Here is a 22,700-nt window from a genome sequence, read left to right on the forward strand (position 1 = left end):
GGGAACATAACCGCGAGCTTCGGGGGTCTCAGCACAGGAACAGCGAGGTGAAGGGAAGATCTAGAGGCTTCCCTCTACGGACACAAGTATTACAATTTTTCTCCTAACTTTCTCACAGGTTTGTTATAAACTTTTTACACACACTAGACTGTTCTCCGGTGAGTTGGCCAGTCTGGGGCACCTCACTTAAGAATCTAGTGAGGACAGCTGTCCCCCAGGGTCTGCTGAGGTGGCTTGATGAACTGGCATGCCATAGCTTTAAGGGACAATTGCTGGCCAAGTCCATTGTCACCCCCCCCCCCCCCCCTCTCTCCTGCAAAAACCACTTCATTGTTCCCAGCATTGTCCCACCCCATAGAGAGGGAACCTGTCACTCGGCTGTTATCCAACGACACATCTGCACAGCATTGGGGCTCTGTAGTGTCACCCGCAGGATCGAGTTTGATTCTGGCAGGCATCACAAATTGTGTGCATATGTACGCACTTCTATTCATACAAAAATGTTGACCTGGACACACATTGGCTACCTCTATACAAAGTTGCAGTTCATGAGAGACCAACGTATTACTAAGTCCCCTCATTTATCAGTGTCCTGTATTTATGTAGCACAAACATATTATGCAGCACTTTCCAGACTATATAGAACAATTGACATCATTAACCAGTTCACCCCCAAGGGTTTTTATCCTAACGGACCAGAGCAATTTTCAGTTGTCAGTGCTCCTCCCTTTTATTCCCTAATAACTTTATTACTACTTATAACAAGAAAATGATCTATACCTCGTTTTTTTCGCCACCAATTAGGCTTTCTGTGGATAGTACATTTTGCTAAGAATTTTTTTATTCTAAATGCGTTTTAATGAGAAAAACAGAAAAAAAAGAAGAAAAATCATTATTTCTCAGTTTTCAACCATTATAGTTTTAAAATTAAACATTCTCCTGTGGATAAAACAAACACGTTTTATTTGCCCAGTCGTCCCGATTATTAAACAGTTTAAATTATGTCCCTATCACAATGTATGGCGACAGTATATTATTTTGAAATATAAGTGTTATTTTTCTGTTCTGTTTTTTTTTATTCTGGCCATAATTACAAGCCCCTATGTAATAAATTAAAATTAATTTCCCCCCATAAAATATAAATTAACAAAGCTGAGTCCCTAAGGCAACTATTTATTTATTTTTTTTAGCTGATTTTTTTTTTTTACAAGTGTTTTTTTTTTTTTTGGGGGGGGGGGGGGGGGGGGAGGGTTGGAAGTGTAATTTTATTAAGATCTGTATGTACTTGAAAATGAATGTATTTTGTAGGTGTAATATACTTTTTGGCCACAAGATGGCGCTAGTGAACACTCATAGGAAATGTTAACTTTTTTTTTTTTCTTCACTTTATTTAATTGTTACATTTCCTGTTATTGTGAATGGACGTAGCCGCTGTTCGCGGTCACGTCCATTCACTCCAGGCACTGCGATTGGGTAGAGGACCGTTCGGTCCTCTTCCCCAATCACCCAGCACGGAAGCCCGACGGTAATGGAGGCGGTAGCGGCGCACACACGGCGGTAGCAGCGGCGGGAACGCGGGACGTATTAAAACGTCATGTTGCTGTTAATAGCGGTAAGCATGACGTTTTAATACGTTAGGATGTCAGTAAATGGTTAAGGGCCCATCCACACTGAAAATCACAATCGTGGTGTCCTGCAATCCCAATTTTAACTTATTTTTGTGCACACGGTTTGACGCAAATACTGGTGCAATCAGCAGGCATGATTGCATTTCCGAATGTGAAAAAAAAAAAAAATCTGAGAAGTTTTTTCAAATAGGAGATCACAAAGCAAATGACTGTGCTATGCGAATAATGCAATTTGCATGCACTGTATTTGTGCAGGGGTGTAACAATACAGGATGCAGAGGTTGCGACTGCACCAGGTCTCCTGGAGCAGAGGAGCCCATTAGGGGACCTCCTTCATCCATTGTATTCGCTTTAAATTGGTGCTCTGCTCAGGGTTGCCACCTCATCCCTTTAAATACTGGCACAAATGAATTATACAGGTTCTGGGGCTACTCACACATAATCAGTGCCTAACCTGCATCTAACTAGCCACAAGGCATGTATAATTCATATATGCCGGTATTTAAAGGGATGAGGTGGCAACCCTATCTGTAACTGAACATCTCTATATGTGCATTGCATAGTGGTAATCCTTAAAGGGATACTTAAGTCAAAATTAAAAAATGATTTTTACTCACCTGGGGCATCCCTCAGCCCCCTGAAGCTGTATGGTGCCCTCGTAGCCTCACTCCGATCCTCCTGTCCCTGCCGGAGGCTACTTCCGGGTTCGGCGACAGCCGCCGACAGGCTGGGAACGCGAGTGATTCTCAGCGTTCCCAGCTGCTATATTACCCTTTATGCTGCTATAGTGTATAACATATACGCTATAGCAGCATAGAGGGTGATATAGCGGCTGGGAACGCGGAGAATCACTCGCATTCCCAGCCTGTCGGCAGCTGTCGCCGAACCCGGAAGTAGCCTCCGGCAGGGACAGGAGGATCGGAGTGAGGCTACGAGGGCACCATACAGCTTCAGGGGGCTGAGGGATGCCCCAGGTGAGTAAAAATCATTTTTTAATTTTGACTTAAGTATCCCTTTAACAACCTGTTTCCTTACTCTGATTACACCTTTCTGATACTGCAGCTGTCCTTGGTAGGTTTTGGGGCTCCATATCAATACAGTCCTTGGGGCCCCATGTAAAACTTGCACTGGGGACCCAAGAGTGGCTGGTGTAATGGTTAAGGGCTCTGCCTCTGACATGGGAGACCAGGGTTTGAATCTCGGCTCTGCCTGTTCAGTAAGCCAGCACCTATTCAGTAGGAGACCTTAGGCAAGTTTCCCTAACACTGCTACTGCCTATAGAGCACGCCCTAGTGGCTGCAGCTCTGGCGCTTTGAGTCCGCCAGGAGAAAAGCGCGATATAAATGTTATTTGTCTTGTCTTGTCAAGCTTTTAGTTACGCCTTGTGTTTGTTATTGGGTTAAAAAACAGACTGCACCACACTGTACAGGGCACCAGGATTACTATCCTGGTGGGATTGGCAAAATGCATGCACCTCGAAAATCGGATTGCAGCGCATGCACTGTGGAAGGGCCACTGTAATGTAAACAAACATCATGTTCCTTTATATCAATCACTCATAATGACAGACTGAATCCTCTTCTCCTCTGTAATGTGGAAGAAACAGGTTTGACATTGCAGTGATGTGATTTTAAAAAAACTTTTTTTTTTTTTCAATGGATCATGGTTTCCTTTGTTTGTGCTGTATATTGATGCATACATTCAGCACACAGTTCTATACCATGCTTCATGAATTGAACCCTTTCAACTCCTATAGATTCACTTTTCAAAAAAAAACGATCCCTTGTTTGGACTGTGCAAGTACATACGACTGTCATACAAGCATAATGATGATGGAGTGCAGAAGAAAACACACTTTTCAGATACTTTTCTCCTGAAATTGTCAGTAACAATCCCTGGAGACAGGACTATAAATAGCAGAGAGATACAGGAACACACAGCAGCCCCCATCACTGTATAGCAACCTGCACAATAAATGGAGAAGCTGCTGCCTTGGAAGTGAGGACTCTGAGTTCTATCACCATGCAGCAAGTGCCACTCACTGAAATACATGGAAAACGATCCTGAAACCCACCTCACTCTCCTGGGGACTTCAATGCTGAGATCCCTGAACAAGGAGCTTCAGTTCTGCTCACCTGTTGCAGCTAAACCCATAATGTAGAAAAAGTAACAATTGCAGCTTTTTCCATTCTACTTTGCAGATGAAACCATCCTGGCAGTGTGACAGCGCTTGTTCACGTACGGGAGCACGACCTCGAGCTTCGGGGGTCTCAGGGCTGAAACAGCGAGGTGGAGGGAGGCTTTCCTCTACGGACATATTTAATTCTTTCTCCTACTTTCTCTCAGGGGTATCTCGGTTAAGAATCTAGTGAGTACAGCTGTCCCCCAATATCTGCTGAGGTGGCTTGATGAACTGGCATGCTGTAGCTTTAAGTGACAATTACTGGCCAAGTCCATTGTTCCGCCCTCCCGCCTCCTGCAGAAGCCACTCCACAGTGGCGTAGCTAAGAAGCCGTGGGCCCCAGTGCAATTTTAGCATTGGGGCCCCCAAGCATGCTTTAGATAACAATTGATACAACACACCAAAACCAATCAAGGACAACCACAGTGTCAGAGGTGCAAGAAGGGAATGGGAAACTGTGTTAGTGATCACTGCTATTCAAATCAACTATATAAGTGAATATTATCAGCACAGGGCCAATAAAGAGCTAATACTGTTTGAGGAGTGAGCCCCTTGGGGCCCCTCTAGCCGAAGGGCCCTAATGCAGTCGCTACCTCTGCACCCCCTATTGCTACGCCACTGCCACTCCATTGTTCCTGGCGTTGTCACACCCCCTAGAGAGAGAACCTGTCACTCGGCTGTTATCCAACGAAACATCTGTACCGCATTGAGGCCCTGAACAAGGAGTTTCAGTTTTGGTCACCTTTTGCCGCCGTACCCATAATGGAGAAAAAGTAAAAAATTGCAGGAGTCCAGCCTTGAAAGAGTGACAGTCGGTATACTCTCTGGGCTGATGACACAAACTATGAAGGGCTCACCGCTAGAGCTTCTGAGAAATGTAAGAAGTTCAGGAGCTCACTGGTATCCGCAAAATTACAGTATTGGCAAGAGCAACCATTAGGCTGGATTCACACTGTACGTGTTGCGTAACACATGCGTTATGTGTTTGCGTGTACTGCAATGAACACTGCACGTGTTATAACATACACATTATTTCAAAGCCTGCATGCAGCGAGTTAGAGTAACGTGATACAACACAGAGATTTGAACAGCCCCATACAATTGTATTGGTAGTGAGTTGACATGAAAATTATTCTGCAATGCAACAGGTACAGTGTGAGTTGCACCCTTAGGACTGGGGCCCACAGGGGCTGCTTCAGCCATGCTTTGGAACTTTCCAAAAGCGCGAGGCTAATTAAACCCACCCACAGGAGCAATTGCATTTTCAACAAATCGCAGGTCCTGCAACATTTTTGGATACAAAAGTATAGGATCTCCGCAAAATAGCTTTGCAGTCGCCGTACAAAAACAATTGCAGCGATTTTACTATCCGCAAGGGGAATTCCTTCCCTGCTAATAGCGATCGCCATATAAAGCGCTGCTAAATACATTAACAAGCGTTATTAAATCACCTGAAATCCCACCCAAAAACATTGCAAATAAAGCTAAACAAAGGAAATTGCTCCTTGCAGTGGGCCTCAAGGTACCTAACTAACACACTAACACATTGCATTGTAACGGATACTGTTTTGCGCACTGTAGCACGGTACAATTCAAAGCCTATGAACAGTTCACACCTCATCAGCTGTGCTGCTATGTAACAGAGTCTGTTATTACAAAGCAGAACATGCAGTGCGTTGTTAGAAGTACACACGTTGATGCGCACAATATAAAACTATGAAAGTGCTCATTGGTCAGTTGCTTTTTTGCCTGCGGTACATCACATGCGTTGGTTGCGTTATGTGTACATTATAATGCAATGCCCCAGTGTGAAACTATCCTTAATGTTGTGTTATTTGTAAAAAATATCCATTAGCTGTGGTTTTAGCTATTCTCCTACTAATAATTAAAACCAATGGGAAGAGGCATCCTCATTGCTTGCAATGGCCCTCTTGGGTTATTATCCAGTGCTTTATGGAAAAATAACTTCCCTTAGTGTTTAAATCCGTATAAATGCGCAAATATGAGCATTAATGTGTGTATTCAGCAGTTGGCACAAGGCAATGTAAGCTGTGGTAGTGTGAGCTGAGCTCTCCTCAGTCAATGGATGACACCGCATCAGGGGGCTTCAGAGAGGATGAGTTAAAATGGCCCCATAAGGGTGACAAAGAGCTTTGGCCTTTGCTGCAGATTAGCTAGAATTGCCTGGATGCCTGGAATAGATTGGATGTTATCTATCACTGTGCGGCCTAGGTCGTTATTTAATAATTAATAGAGACTTCTTATTCTCTGTACGCTTGCTAAGGGCCTGACGGCAGCGAGGCCTTCCGCTCGAAGAGAGCCTGTCTCACTCCAGGCTCAGCTAAAGGAATCACCCCATTCTTTCTCATCTGTCTGTGGGATGACAATGGAGGCTTGTCAGGTGTGTGATTTAGACGTCGCCCTATTTCCCATTAAACCCCAGGCGCACCCTTCCCTCCCGCCTGAGCTCTGCTACCTTGTCGGCCATTCCACAACGACTCCCACCGTGCCCCTCACTTCCTTGATGGCTTTCCTGGCGGCGCTAATTGCTTCTCTTCATTTAAGCCGCTGCGCTAATTTGCAGTGGCTCTTTATTAGGTTGGATGGGACCCAAATTACGCCATCAATTACACACATTCTGTCTGGAGCACTCATAGGAGATGTCAAAGGGGTGCAAATGACGGAAGGGTCTTCATTACAAATTTGGACCCCAATCCTGAATTTTAAAGGGGAATACCAGTTTCAATAAAAAAATTATGAGTGTATGTATGTATATATATATATATATATATATATATATATATATATATAGATAGATATATAGATATATATAGATATACACACACACACACACACAAACAAACACGCACCTGAAGCCTAAGGCTACATTCACACTAATGCCACAGCCACAATGTGGAGGGCAGAGCAGAGCGTGTATATATATATATATATGTATATATATATATATATATATGTACCCTGCCAGTTTTTTCCTAGTCATAGCAACTCAGAGGGAGAAGTCATTTGGGGTCCAGTGATCACGGAACCCCCGATTACCCTTGCACAGGGCGCGCACTATAGCATTACTGCTATAGCAGCGGCCAATCAGGCGCCACGTGGCCAGTGCCAAAACCACCTGATTCGACAGCAGATCCAATGTATGAAGCGCTATGTCCATCCATGTAGTGACATGTCCTAGTTCCATGTGGTATATGGAAAATCATGCAGCGTTGGGACTTTGTGTTCCACTACCACAACTGATGCATTCACCATGGATATGTGTTGATGGATCCCATAGTTACCATAGGATCAGTCAGTATATCTGCTAGTCAGTTACAAAATTTCAAGTCAATATTTTTAACTGCAGAAGCCTCACTAAAAGCTTACATTTCAGCACCTTGATTCTTAAGCTATTTGATGGTAACACAGCCCTCTCAGCCACCAGGCAGCTATACATTTTTGCCTAGGGCGGCAGGAGTAGGGAAGAGCGCTGTTGCACTGAGTAGTGAGAGAAGAAATGCCTCTCAACTCACTCAAGGGTCAGATTACAACAGCAGCTAAAAGCAGCGCCTGACTCCACTCATAGCTGATTCATTCAGTTCCTTCAGCTCAATGATTCAAAGAACCACAGTATTGACAGCTCAATGATTCAAAGAACCACAGTAATGAATGAGTCAGTGAGAGAAGGCACTCATCCCAGCTCACTCAGTTCCAGCTCACTCAGTCAGGGATCCATCGGAGTACAGCATCAGCTCCTGAGTCCTGACTCTTCACTGATTAATTAAGTTCCTCTCTCTCTCTCTCTGCTACTGGTAACTACATGGATGTAGAGAGACTGAGTGTAGCAGCCAGGCATGGACTGCCCCCCAGGCCACCTTTCATTCAGTGATTTAGGGCTGGTCCAGTGCCTGGTGTATTCAGGTTTGTTGTTGTAAGGCAATGTCAAACACTAAGCTAGCAGATAAAAGTGCAATTAGAGGGCAGACAAGCTGGTAAATATACACAGCATAATGCAGAGCTTGCCTGGAGGGTCTGTGGGAAAACATCTGTCTGGTCTCTCCCCATTGTCAAAATGACTGCATGTGCAGATAAGGTGTTAAACAAGTGGAAAAATGTTGACAGTCCCTACACTCCAGGAGGGCTGCTTTCTGACTTGTGTTAGAGACCGGCAGGGACAGGAATCCTATTACAGGTAAGTAGTCTCTGTGTAATGTAGGACTGCAATACAGATAAGCTCTCTGCTCCACCTCAGGCTATTCTCAATTTCTCCACTCCGCCTCTCTCTGGGCTAGTGCATGACAAAATCGCAATAGCAATCGCTAGCAGTTTGTGAAGCGATTTTTGAAAGAATCGCTACAAAAAATTTGAAAAAATCCCAACGCTGCTGTGGGAACACCCTCATAGGTTAACAATAGCCCAGCGCTTTTCAAATCGCTGTCGATTTGAAAAGTGCTCAGAAGCACTCTTGGTGTGCACCAGCCTCCTTCATTCACCTTTGTTTCCCTCTTTCCCTAGTGCTGGCTGGCTGTGTCTTTTTGTCATACAGGAAAGCTAAATAAAAGTGCAATCCTGGTGAGGCAAATATCTTCTTCCCTCTCTTTCAGCTTTTCTCTCCTCATTATTTCTCTGCATAAGGGCTCAGACACACTATAAGGTAGTGAATGCAGGGATTAGTAGAGATGGTGGTGAAGAGGAGGACATAGGTAGGTGTATGTGTGTGTGTGTGTGTGTGTGTGTATAGTGTAGTGTGCGTGCATGTGTATAGTGTGTGTGTACTGTGCGTGTGTATAGTGTGTGTGTATATAGTGTGTACTGTGTGTGTACGTGTGTATAGTGTGTGTGTGTGCGTGTGTATAGTGTGTGTGTGTGTGTAGTGTGTGCGTGTGTATAGTGTGTGTGTATGTATAGTGTGTGTGCGCGTGTGTATAGTGTGTGTGTGTGTGTGTGGTGTGTGTATAGTGTGTGTGTGTGTGTGTGTGTACTGTGTGTGGTGTGCGTGAGTGCATGCCGCAATAAGTAAATTTTACGCGCCACAGGATTTCTCGCCTGGAGTGACAAAATGGCTAGAGGCACCCCTGGATGGTACTTTTAAACCTTTGTATGACTTTAATTATATTTTGTGAGGATAAGCTCCCCATTTTTACACATTTATTCCTGTATTTGTAAAGCACTGGTATATTACCAGTCACACGCTTGTGACCACCACAATGCATGCTGGGAGATGTAGTCTTCACCCCCCCCCCCCCCTTCCACGGCACAAGGGGAGGTTCATTTTATATATTTTAAGTTCCAGATGTTCGGTGGCCTTTAATTACACTATGCGGTGTTACAGCCTAATGTCTCTTTTAAAGAGCAAGTGACACCCATGCTAACCTAGAAATAAAAAGCACACATATAAGTAGATAAATACTAGTTCTACTTACATAACAGATATATTGCACTGTCCATTTTATGATTCCTATGAATTTTATAGAGGAAAAGCAGAGAATCCTATTCTACACAGTTTTCATCTTGGTTACCCTTGAATGAAGCTAATCCTGACATCATTTCCTCCCTCACTATTTTATTCTCCTCTTGCTAATTGTGTATTTGTTACCCACCCTCCTCCCAGAGTCTTCAGACACTCACTGAGGTCTATACTAGGAAGTGCACTGTCTTATGCTGGGCATACACAGGTCGATCCGGCGGCTGATTAGCCGTCGGATCGACTCCCGCCGCGTGCCCGCTCGTCTGCGCGGATCGATTCCCGCTCGTCCCCGCCGGCGGTGCTTATCAGCCGCTCGATTCCCCGCTATTGTCCGTCGGCGGGGATCGAGTGAGGAATCTATCCGGCAGGTCATCGGACCTGTCGGATATTATCAATCGAGCCATCAGGCTCGATTGATAGGCCTGCATTAACTGCCGTGTATGCCCAGCATTAGAAGGAGGGGGAAATAAAGGGAAGAGGAGGAATATATTATAGATAAAAAGACCCCCCAGAATGCAACTGTTTGTCAATGGCAATTAAAGGGCCATTGCTCGTAAGGTATGTGATAACTACAAACCATAAGAGCAGAAAAACTTTTGAAAGTTTTGAATGCAGCATCTTTATCACTTAAAACAGACCAGTTGCTGTTGAAATTTGATTTTTTATGGTGACAATCCCGCTTTAAGGTGTAGGGCAGATATGGGAAGAAGGCAATTAGTCTACTGGTAAATTTTTGGGATGGGGAGAAGCACCCAAAGTATATCCCCGCATATACAGGGCGAACATACAAACTCCATGGAGATGGTGTCCTGGCTGCTCAGTGGTCAGTAAATACTAATAATACCACCTCTGCTCACAAAGCTTACTGCCCATCGCTGGAAGCCAGCCATGTATATTCGGTGGCCTTATATGCACACTGGCCTCTCACCTCATGTTGACCTGTATTATTTTCTCCAGCTCCTGTTCCATGTGTTCCTGAAGCTCTCCGGGCCGCAGTAGCACCTGACATATTGGACAGATCGGGGCCTGACTGTCAAACAGAGCAACCTTCTTCTTACCTAAAATGAGAAAGAGAAGAATACGTTAATGGAGGCTTAACAGACCAGCAAATAATATCATTCCTTGCCATTGCACTTTGCCCTATTTGGCTTCAAATAACAACCTAAAATGGAATGGGGAAAAGTAGAGCATGATGGAAAATGGTGACACAAAGGAGGATAAACCGCACCACACAGGTTTTATCTCGATATTGAAAGTGTTAAAGAGGAACTTAAACATCATATTGAACTTCCTCCCAATCAGTAGCCAATACCCCAGACATCCCTCTCAGTGTCCGGGTGACAGCGGCACCAAAGTAGAAGACAGGTCCCAAACAGAGAACAAAAGATGGGGCTAATTTGCAGTGGCTCAGAGAGTGGCCTCCACAGGTGGTATTAATAATTCCCCATCACAGGTAACAGGTTTGCTTCAAGGTGGACTAATTTTTACATTTTTACATGTAGGTGGAAGATAGTAACTTAGGGCCCAACTACATCCATACAAAAACAAGAAAAAAAGCAAGGCCAGCGCTAACGGTTCAGCACTGCCCTGCAACCCAATAGACTCTGCCATTATTTTCCATAGGCAAGGTAAGTGCGTTCTCCTCCCCTCAACAGTTTGCCATGTACCTACTCTGCTAAGACTGTGTCAGATCTCTCTTATTTGTATTCACCACACTCAGTATCTGTACAGGAGTCTCCCATCAGGTCCTCCGGTCTGTACTTCCTGTGATTGGTCACAAGTTCACCATGTGGGTGGGTTTTTCTATTTAAATGTATGTGTTGTATTCAGCATGGTATACGTGATTGTTGAGCAACTTGACAAAGGCCACAAGAGGCCGAAACAGCATGTCTGTTGTTGTTATCATGCCTGCTGCTATTAAATCTTGAAGAGCTACAGATACTGAGTGTGGTGCCGGTCCTTTTTGGAATAAATATTGCTGTGGCCCCCAGGTACCGGGGTGAGGACCTTGGCACACCAATTCTTTTATTTTGAGCCTTATAGTGGAGCTCCTGGACGCTTGTGTTATAGATCTCTCTTATTTGTGAGGATCACAGCTCCCTTTCACTCACCCTAAGTGACACCTTTAAGAGTAACCCTTCTGGTCAATGGCGTAGCTAAGGAACTATGGGCCCCTGTGCAAGTTTTACTCTATTCCCCCCCCCCCCCCCCAAGTACTCTATACATAACAATTGATACAGCGCACCAAAACCTGCCAAGGACAACGCAGTGTCAGACGTGCAAAAAGGGGATGTGGAACAGTTTGTTAATCATTATCATTCAGAGCATTTATAGAAGTGATCATAACAAGCACAGGACCAATAAAGAGCTAATACTGCAGTTGAGGTTAAAAAAAAAAGAGTAACCCTATTTGTAATTGTTATATAAAGCATAAGCATGTTTGGAATCATGTCTAATGAACCGGAATTCCAAATCCAACTGACCTCTATTTATTACACTGGCTTTTTGGCTTGTAAATGAGGTCATTGCTCTGTCACCCATTGTCCTCTTCATACCTGTCTCTCTCCTACACTTAAAAGGGAAAACCTCACAATACACTTGTTCTTTCTAAGATGATTTTTTAGTTCTTGAGCTTAGGTACAAAGAGGAAGTCAAGACTTGGAATAACATTTCTGATATTTGCATAAGGATGTCTTTTCGTTGTTACTCACAATAATAATGGTTTGGTAATGCTGACATGTTCTCTACTGGTTCATATGAAAAATGATTTTGTGACACTTAAATCTTCATCACATATACGGGATGTGCTTTGTTGTAATGCATTGTCATGGGGTAGAGGACAGTGTAATATAAACCATCACCACAAGAAATGTATGACGGAACGAGAAATATTTGCAGTACAAAATGATGGAGGGATGCTGTAAAAATGCAAATCGTTGCTAATTAAGATGTTTATTGTAAAACAATGCTGTTCTTAATGCTACCAGTGTGGTGCACGCTGCAACCAGTCCACACATAAATTAGTCTAGAAACCCAATGACTGCGCTTGCCTCTCACCACAGAGCTCAGGGTATCAATTAACCCACTCCGCAAAGACGCTCTGCTGCCTTCATACAAACCAAGCCAGTAAAACACAAATAAGGGAGAGACTGAGACCCCAAATGATGCAGTATGTTGTAGTAAGGGAAATGAGAATGTCTCAAATAATACTCACAAATATGGGTCACTTCAAAGGCAACCACTGTTAGAAGGGGATCATAGACCCGTCCCCACTCAGTTTAAAGTTGTTCTTTGGCTGCAACCATTATTAGCTTTACCAAGAGTGCGACCATTTCCAGCTGGCCTGGACACCCGAGTGGAGTCGGTTGTGTGCATCTCCACCTGCCCACAATGGTTGTTTGCCCGACTGCAACCTTCCTTTGTTAGTACCCCATTTCACATTACTTTATTGCATATTGTTGTGACTTTACTGCAACATCGGGGCTCCCGTTGCCACTTTGTTTTTTCCTCTCAGGGTGTATTGTGACCACCCTCCACATTTGCTGGTTTAAACGTTGCTCTCTGTAGTAGAAGGATATTGGGGTAACACCCCTCCACCAAGAGTCAACAATGATAAAAATTGAGATCAATGATACAGAGGAGCCAGTTAGAATAAAAAGATTAAAAATCGTTTAAAAAGGAGGTAGTAATAAATTTACCTTCAGGAAGTCAGACACAAGTAGTGTAATTTCAAAAAGAAGTTCTAAAGAAAAACCAAAACAGCAATAGCGATAATAACTCTACTTGTGACACGTTTCGCGTGGGTGTACCTGCTTCCTCAGGCAATTGTGTGGAGAATCTGTTTGTCCAAGCTGTGAATGACGGAGGCTCCAGGCTTTCACAGTTTGGACAAACAGATGCTTATACTTAAACCATCTTAGCCCATTGCACTGCCACAAAAACCCTGTATGCCATAAAAAGAACCATCACTAGTCAACTTACTGAGTGCTCTGCATCAAACACTGTTACTTTGCCAAAGTGATGCTGCTACTATGTCAGACAGGTGCATGCACTCTCTTGAGAAAACTTCCAAGAACCATCTATGTAATTGTGGAAGGTCTGACATAATTCCCCTTGAAGATGCTAATGAAGAATAGACTTGAACTTTATTTCAAAGGACAAAAGGAAGTAAGGCTAATTTGCAGTTGGGTGGGAAAAGCCTTTCAAGTAGCCCTATAAAAATCAACAAGCAGTTCTCAAGTAACAGCTCCGTGTCCTGGTTATATAAGAGAGTGTTTTGGCAAGTCTATAGAGGAAGATACATCTTTTTTTAAACTACTTTTTAGCTAACAGCCTGTGCCAAAGCCTCCAGCTGACAGGCCAGAAGCCATATTTCCAAAACACCGCTGGACGGTACTGAGAAACGTGTGTGTTTTATGCACCCAACACCAGGAATAGCCCAGAGCGGCTTTATCAAGCTCTATTAATAGGCGCCACCTCCGGTAGCAGACAATGCAGGCGCACGGTGAGCCTTTTCCTTAATAAACAAGCATTTGTTTAGACGGATATCCTGTTGAACGGTTCATCTCTCGTAGAGGACACACAGAGTGAGGCCTATGGCAACCTTGGTCCTGCCAACAGGCGCAATATAACATTACTCGACAGGGATATAATACATGGAACCTGACAGCGGATAACGACCACTCAGCCGCTTTAATTTGCCATTTTCCCCTTGTTTCCAGCATAGCCGTCATGCTGCTAAAATCTGAGGTTATATTATCCGGCTCATCATCTCCAGGGATTGCTTGTGTTCATGCCGTCCTGCTTTAAATAAGATGTTTAGCAAGGCCTGTTGTCAGCCAAGACAGCTCGCTCAGCTTGCCAAGGACCAGACAGAGGAAAATGGTGCTTTGTTATGTCTACAATAACTGGGAAGATGCTAGACAAACATCTATTGTGGGTCTGCACAGGATGAAACATGAGGTTTGTTAGCTGAAGACACCTCTCTTTTTACAATACATAGGTATGATAGCCATGTGTAGAGGCACTACTAAAGGGCGCAGGGTAGTGTCAGCAGAGGTTTCCTGTATAGCAGAGACCCTTGGATGTTTTGTCTTATTAACTAGGTATATAAATAAATAAACATACTATGCAAATATTATTTTATTGTGTATAATGCTGTATATTATTTGAACATGCACCTGGTACATTAGGGGGAAGCAGTTGATGGCTGGACCCATAACCTAATGGCTCCAGTAGCAACTATTCCCTTCTGCACCCCTTGTAACTATGCATTAGGACTCTTGGCAGGGCCATTTCAGCAAAGCACAAGATATCACAAGCTTGTATATACAGTACTGGTACACTCACACAAACTGTTATGTTGTTTGAAGCGGACCCAAACTCTTGCACAGCGCACAATGAAAGTCTTTATTCCACATAAAGTTGCTAATTCTTTTTTTGTCAGCAATTGTGAATAAACTCTACCTAGTTAGTTCTCCATGTAGTAAACACTGAGGCTTAACCTTTTCAGTGCCTATTAGTTCAAGAGGAATTAATTACATCACTGAGGCTAGGTTCACAATGGTGAGATGCATTTCCTGTAAAAACAGGTACGCAACAGAGGAGAAAAGTCACACTGCACATTATACGTGCGTTACATGCAGTCAATGAAAAGTATGCAGTCACTGTTAACATGCACTGTATGTTCTGCGTGGGGATACCGGAGTCCGTTGGATCGCATTGCACTGGATGCACTCTGAATGTGGCATAGACTTACAATTGCATTTCTTTATGCCCGTTAAGTAAGCTCTGTTACACTGCACCGCAACACCCCAATGTAAATGTTGCCTTATTGTGAATGGATTCTTGTGGATCTACATTGCCACAAACACTGGTCCCATTTGGACATCTACATTTTCCTAAAATGCTTTAACATGGACCTGAACTCTTGCACAGGACAGAAGGAAAACAGAGAGAAACATACTCTGTATGTATTTAGAGAGTTTAGCCTGTCTAATTCCCTCTCATCTGTGACTAATCACCACTGTAATTTGATCTCTCAGCTGTGTCAGCTGGCTACCTTGACAGACCAACTAATTTGTAAAAACAGGATGGTAACCCAATTTCTGCTCCATGAAAGCAGGAAGTAAACACACTGTAGATTATTTGCAGGGTTTGTATCAGCTGTAACAAAGACATATTTTTCTTTATGCTCTTGCATATCTTTTAGAGCAGAGAGGAAGTTCTGAGTTCAGGTGCGCATTAATCCGACTCTTGAATTTCAACATATTATTGAAGGTAAAATCGATTTGTGAATGTGTACAGCAGGCATTTCATTCAAATTAAAGCACAGTCGTGGCTTGTTGATCTTTTTCCATACAAAACATCCCCATTAACCCCTCCTGTAATTTTTACTTATCCCCCGCACGGCGGTCAGCTAATTAACCATTAACATTTCTAGTAATGCCGCATCTTTCTTGCCGTCTCATAAATATGGAGACTTTTAAAAGAAAAAAACAATTTTGACATAATCGTGTGTTACAGCAGGCGTGGCGTCAGCCCACACGCTTATTTTATCAGATCACGTTCTTGCGTTTTATCTTGTAATGGACACAAAATGGCCCGGAATAAGAGACTCATGTATAAAACGAGAGTCTGCGCGAGTGATTAAAATAACGCAGCAATGTGTAGAGTCCTCCATCGAGGGGGCCGGGGGGAAAATAAACAACTGCAAGAGGACCGTCATTATCCTGTCGTCTGTGTCACTAGCTGGCTGACATGTAAGTTGGTAACTTGGCCTCTCTCGCAAAATGCGTCTCAAATTAGCCCTCCATCGGCTTGCGTAAACTGGCCATTCACGGGCTCTGCTGAACCGAGAGTCTAGAATGACACAGATTGGTGGGGAAGAGCCAGCGCGGCCCGCTAATGGACGTGTGCTAATGACACAGCACTCATCGCGCAGTTTACATGTCAAAACACACAGCGCCTTAAATAACAGCACCCACAATGGAAAGCACTTTGAAGACTGTGTAATAAGATCCCCCTGATTTTTTCTTTTTTTTAACAATGAAATTTGATGCAGTCTGTTGCGTTCAAAATATCTTTTTAAAAAGACCTCAGAATTCTATTAACGAGACAAAAGAAACGTGAAAGGAGCGCCATGTTGTCTTCATATCCCGTGAGCGCCCATCTCGCTTACAGCTGACAAATTGAGGCTTATTTCCTATTAAACCTCATTTATAAATAATATTTATTTGCTGTCGTCCTCACTTAAGCCTAAAATGCCTAAGTAATAAGCATTGTCTACGATCGGGAATATGTAAATCTGAATTAGACCTTCTGTTTTGATATCCACCATAGGAAGTGAAAATGAAGGCCTTTGTTTTTATCTCAAGTTCCTCCTGAATTCCACTACCCATGTTACTATTGTTGCAGTACTTCTGATTAGGGATGGGAAAATGCTGATTTACACAGGAATTTCACCTTTCTGACAAGTGACTTTCCGATCTCCGTGGAATCCTGTAGAAATTAGATTTTCTGACTTTCCACGTAAAGGGTTTTTTTTTGCCATTTTGTCGGAATCCGCTATATTTTGTGGAATCCGCTTTATTTTGTGGATGGTATTGTGCAAGGTATTCTGTTTTCCACAGTAAAATACTAGTTCTCAAATACTTCTAAAGGTGGCGACTAACCGTACAATTTCTAGCGAGACATCGTTCGTGCGATCAAAAACTCTATTGATGGGCACAATTGATTACGAACGATTACAAAAATAGTCATCCGATTGGATTTTGGTCAAACCAAAATTTGGGTTTTCCTATTGGTTGTGATAGATAGGAAGCAACGATTGGTTTGTTGGTGGTGTAGTGAACGATTTTTCTTCCGATCAGAATTATCTAATCGCTCAAACGATTTTTTGCTACAAATTGGATTGTTAGCGGCCACCTTAAGTATTGTGATTGGCCGAAAATTTCTGAGTCTCTGTAATGCGGTATTCCGTTGAATTCTGATTTCTGTATACTGATTTCTGCAGGGCCGTGGAGTCGGTGCAAAAATCATCAGATTCCTCAGTTAATGAAACCACAGACTCCAACTCCAGGCACCCAAAATTTCTCGGGCTCCAGCTCCAACTCCTTAGTCTGATATATACCGGGCTGTGGAATTTGGTACAAAAAATCATCCGTCTCCAGGTACCCAAAAATCTCTCTAACTCCACAGCCCTAGATCTCCACTGCGGAAAGCCTGCAGAATCGGAAACTCATCCCTATGTCTGATGATTCATTAGGTTACATAGATCTGTAGCTAAGATAAGTATAGATAAGTATAGATAGTGTAGATAAGTATAGAACTAATTTACAGCATTATTTATCCCAGGCTGCTATACCACAATAAGATGTGGTCTGGAGATAATCAGTGAGATGCAAATTTTACAAGTCGATCCAAATTTTGCTGCAAATCATATGCAGATTGGAACTAGGTCAATCAAATACTGTTACTGCCAATTAGTATGCGTCTTGGAATTTGGACAATCCCATTTGCAAAAACATTTGCATCAAGTCATAACAGTAGCATGTCATTGATCAACTCTACTCACTATTCTCTAATATATACCGTAAAGAGAATATTAAACAGTTCACATCACAAACTATCACCAGGTTTCACATTGCATTTGAACGTAGGGGGGAGGCCTTCTGTCATGCTGCCCCTACACTTTGGAACTCCCTGACACACCCAATCTGAACATCGCCATCGCTGGAAGAATTTAAAGGGAACCCGAGGTGAGAGGGATATGGAGGCTGCCATATTTATTTCCTTCTAAACAATGGCAATTGCCTGTTCATAATATTTAAAATAAATCTGTTGGCCATCATACTGCACGGAAGTGGTAAAATTGACCAATCAAAATTATTTGTGTGTGTGCTACTATCCTTTCAGAAATCCTCTCTATGGCCCAATATGACCAGTCAGGGGCTGCAAACCCTTAAAAAGAGCCAGAGGTGGGCTCAAAAAATTGAAAAAAAAAAGTAGGCTAAAAAACCGCCGCTACTCGCCGCTCTCGTGGGCCGCAATAGCCCACTTTCACTTTCGTGACCTCTGGGTCACGATGCTTAACTGAGAGACTGTGTGTCTTTTATAGCATGCAGAGAGGCGGGGGAGAGGCAGGGGGCGTGGCCAGGGAGAGAGAGCTGCCCAATGGCAGCTCAGGAAACTGCAGGAACGCCCCTGGAGGGTGTTTTGAACAGGTGTTTTCTCTCCCGTGTTTACCTCTGAGTTAGCAACAAATCTTGTTGCTAAACTCGGGGGGCTATTGCGCGGGGGGGGGGGGGGGTGGAGCAGAGAGCGGCGGTTGGGGGACACAGAGACATGTAATCAGGCAGAGAACATGCCTCTGTGTCCCATCTACCACCGAAGATCCACCTCAGGTTCTCTTTAACTGGCCATTATAAGAGCATCTAGACTGGGTTATTCAATGAGACTTCGATAACTTTGTCGTGGCCACAGACTCCATAGGGCAGCTGGAACTGTGTTGAATGTTCTTCCAAGGGGATTATAAGCAAGGGACAAAAAGGATTTAACAATTAATTGCAATAAACCTTATAACTTTGGGGAATATCGTTATTTAATTCATCATGGAATTCTTTTTTTTTTAAGAAAGCAATTATTCTTCCTCCAATGTTTTCCTTTAAGAAAGCAAAGAGTCTACGCGGCAGAGATTTTTATAGGAAAACTGTTAGAATAATATTGTTCCAACGCTGCTGCAAATGCAGTTCCACTTTAACAAAAAAAAACTCATAAGACTCATTGGAACAAGATTATGGGTGATAAAATGCTAATAGCTACGCAGGCTAAACCCTTACAAAAATATGCACAATTTGCAAATCTGTGGGCATAATTTACACAAACTATAGCTTAAGTAGTAAATTATGCACACCTGAGATAAATAGTCTTCACTGCAGAACTTGCACGCAGTCTCAATGTGCCCTGAGCAAGTTATAAATCTGCACGTGAAGTTATTTAAAATATGGCACAACCGCTATAGCAAATCACAGGCAAACATGGGCAGACCTGAGCAATTACAAGAGTGTAATGTGTTAGAATCACTAAGCAAAGCAAAAACATAACCAATACCCGAAACTACTTAACTGGAAATGACTCACGATTGTATAAAAAATAAATACGGGAATTGACACAGCAGAAAAGGGCCCCTGCAAACATACTATTGCCTTTAAAACATTTTTTTATGCATTGGTGCATATTTTTGTGAGTGTCATGCATTTGTTTTAATCATTTTTCAGTAATGTTAAAACACATGCGTTTTTACAGGGTCGCAGAGCCTGTGGGGAAGGGGCGTTGCTAGCCCCAAAGATCAGTGGCATGTGCCCTGGATCTTTTCTGGAGTGCCCTGGATGTCCCCCAGCAAGAGTCAGCTGTGGTGCCTCAGTGGCCAGGTAACTCTGCCTAGTTATGTTTAAGTGACACTGCCTATTTATGTGACATGCTGCATTATTTATTTATTATTGTATTAATGGAGAGGGGGCTTCAAGCAACATTTTGCTGGGCAGGCCTTCTTAGACTGCTGTCAATTTCATGTACATTTGGCTCCACCCATGACCACACCCACATTCTAAGTTAATTGGCTTCCCCTTAAATTGGCCCTAGACTACAATAAATACACTACATGATACATACATAAACATACGACTATGGTAGGGATTAGATTGTGAGCTCCTCTGAGGGACAGTTAGTGACAAGATTATATTCTCTGTACAGCGCTGCCTAAGATGTCGGCGCTATATAAATACTAAATAATAATAATAATAATAATTCTGGTGCATGGCCACAAATATTTTCCGACTGGAGTGCCCAAAAGTGTCCTGGATCTCTGAGGATCCTAGCAATGCCCCTGCTGTTTACATGGACTGGCCTAAAAAAATTGCGCATGAATTATTTCAGGCGCCTGCCTTTTTACCAGTGGCGAGGAGACTTTTACTACAGAGAAAACACTGAGATTTGGCTCTGCCCATTCACATGTACATAGTTATAGCAGTTCACCATGGTATGGTTCGTCAGCAGCCAACTTAGATCCCATAATGCTCCTCTCAACCAAATGCCAATGGCCAGCTGACTTCAGATCAGATGTCCATGGTGCATGGAACCAATTTACCTCAGCAAGTAAAGGCTTAGTCATTTTCAGAATCTGCATCTACACTTTAAATATCTGTCTGCTGGCTACTGAAATTAGAATTAGCGAATTTCACACTAGACATAAAAATGAACCGTTTTGTGGAACGGAGACCAGCTGATACACAAACAAGTCGACAGGCTCTGTGTTATCAATAGGATCTGCCCATGTCCATTTTGAACATATACATTGTTTCCACTGTCCATTTTCAACAAACATTGTTTACATTGAGGGAATGGAACACAAAGTCTCGTCTTGCATTACTTTTCTGGACGCATAGTATGCTACGTATGCAAATGGACACAATGAAGTTTATAGATATGGACTACATCTGTTCTCTTTAGCGTTTTTAACAAAAATTGGACATACTTTTTAAAAATATAAAAAATCCACTACCAAACCTCTGCCAATCAGCCCTCACTGGCTGTTGAAGGATGAAAAGGAAAAAAACGACACAGACTCAACAGTGCATACACTGGATTTGCTGCGACCATACTTGTTACAAGACCAGCGTAGTGTGGACCTCCTAAAGTAAGAAACCATCCAGGTTCTGCAGACCATGTGTATATTGTAAGTCCAAAGAGGCTGGCACCTCCTTAGTAAAATCAGCTCTACGGCCATTTTAATTGTTTGTATGTCATTTTAATGTTTTACGCTATTTGGTCACCAGGTACTGTGACCTAAGGCTGTGGCAGGCCACTTGTCTTCTTTGCAAGGGTTCTCCCCCACACCTGACATTGCCGACCATTTGTATATGTGACCTAGGATCTGAAGGACATCCATCATATGTAATATGCAATCCCTATGTAGTACAAACCTTTCTCTTTTTTCGTGGTTAAAACATAAAATATTTGCAGAAAAATGCAGAGTATGAAATGCCACATGCAAACAGTCAAACAGCTGCCGTGAGAAAAACAGCATGATGATTTTTTAGATTGCTGCCTCAGGAAGGGATGAGATATATTTTTATACGAATGTCACATACAGAATGACAGGCAGTGTTGTTGGCCAACTTGTGCAGGTTATAATAATATAATTACAAGCAAATTCCCCCACCTCCTGGGCCTCACTGACTTGCTCAAGGCAGATTGCATGCCTAAAATTATGTTTGGCATGCATGGCAGGGTCGGTATGTCACACACAAAAGGTGGCGTGTCTCGTGCATCTAGTGAACTGTATGTGACCGCTGCAACTCCATATTGGCTGGTCCTGAACACATGATATCCTGGCACTTCCTTAATAGGCTTGAGTCCAAGCAGTCACCTGGGCTCCATGCCATCCCAACAGATGGAAGAGGCTGCTGGCTGTCACAAGGTAGCGTCTGGGCATCAGATACGAGCAATAAGAGGCCAATGGCTGGGAAAGGGTAATCTAGGATTCAGCACAGCCTGTGAAGTGGAGAAATTGTAACGATACAGAAGGTTCAGAACAGGACACCTCATGAAGAAACATGAGGAAGAGTTCTCAGAGATATCAGTCTTGAACTGTACAAAGTTCTGTTGTTCCTTTATGTAATTCTGAGGGCACCAATCCAACTTTAGGCCAATACCTGTAATAATAACATGTATTAGCTGCTTAGTCACTAGTGTCTAGGAGAACTCATGGAGAAGCATGATATTTGTTTGATCAGCTGATAGATTTGCAAACCTCTGATTTGCTGTGATCACATCCTGCTTTAGCACATGATCATGACTAGCAAATCGGAGACTTCCATACTTCTCACCTGACCAAACTGATCACATGCTTCTCTAGGAGTTCTCCTAGACATGATCATCGTTATCCGTACCAGTGATGCTTTCATTGTGTGCCGAGTGCTTCCTAAGATGAGAGGCTCCATACATAGCTGCCCGTCTTTGGAAGCACTCAGAGACACAAGTGTTTCCGAAGCCTTCCGACTAATCCTGAAGACGTTTTCAACCAGTTAGAAGGTGTTTGACAGAGGATGATCAAGGGCATGATGTGAGGGTGGGGAAGACTCAGTGGCATCTAGAGCATTCCCTCTCCATAGATAAGTATCTATTTTTTTAGCTAGCTTCCGTTTTACTTAAACGTACATACTACCTAGAAATTTCCTGCACATTAGAAGCCCTGGTTGCAACACCTGAACTGATACAGTAATTGGCAGTAGGCTACTAGGCTTTGATATTCTCCTCTCAGGAACACTGAGGAAAAGCTGTGTTTTTTAGCCACAAACACGAAAAAACAAGCAATGAGATATATTTGCCATTAATGCTTGCAATGTAGAGGGGTGAATTAAAA

General features: G+C 43.0%; 1 protein-coding gene across 5 annotated transcripts in view; it reads right to left on the reverse strand.

Annotated features, from left to right (window-relative positions):
* The window catches only part of RNF220 (ring finger protein 220), a 338,165-nt gene that overhangs the window by 138,610 nt on the left and 176,855 nt on the right, over positions 1 to 22,700 (reverse strand). For all 5 annotated transcript variants that reach the window (XM_068239542.1, XM_068239541.1, XM_068239540.1 and 2 more), the window contains exon 2: positions 10,206 to 10,335. In XM_068239542.1, the coding sequence (XP_068095643.1) occupies positions 10,206 to 10,335 (130 nt within the window). The remainder of the gene's footprint in view (positions 1 to 10,205; positions 10,336 to 22,700) is intronic.

The sequence above is a fragment of the Hyperolius riggenbachi genome, chromosome 6 (assembly GCF_040937935.1).
Source record: "Hyperolius riggenbachi isolate aHypRig1 chromosome 6, aHypRig1.pri, whole genome shotgun sequence".
Taxonomy (NCBI): Eukaryota; Metazoa; Chordata; class Amphibia; order Anura; family Hyperoliidae; genus Hyperolius; species Hyperolius riggenbachi.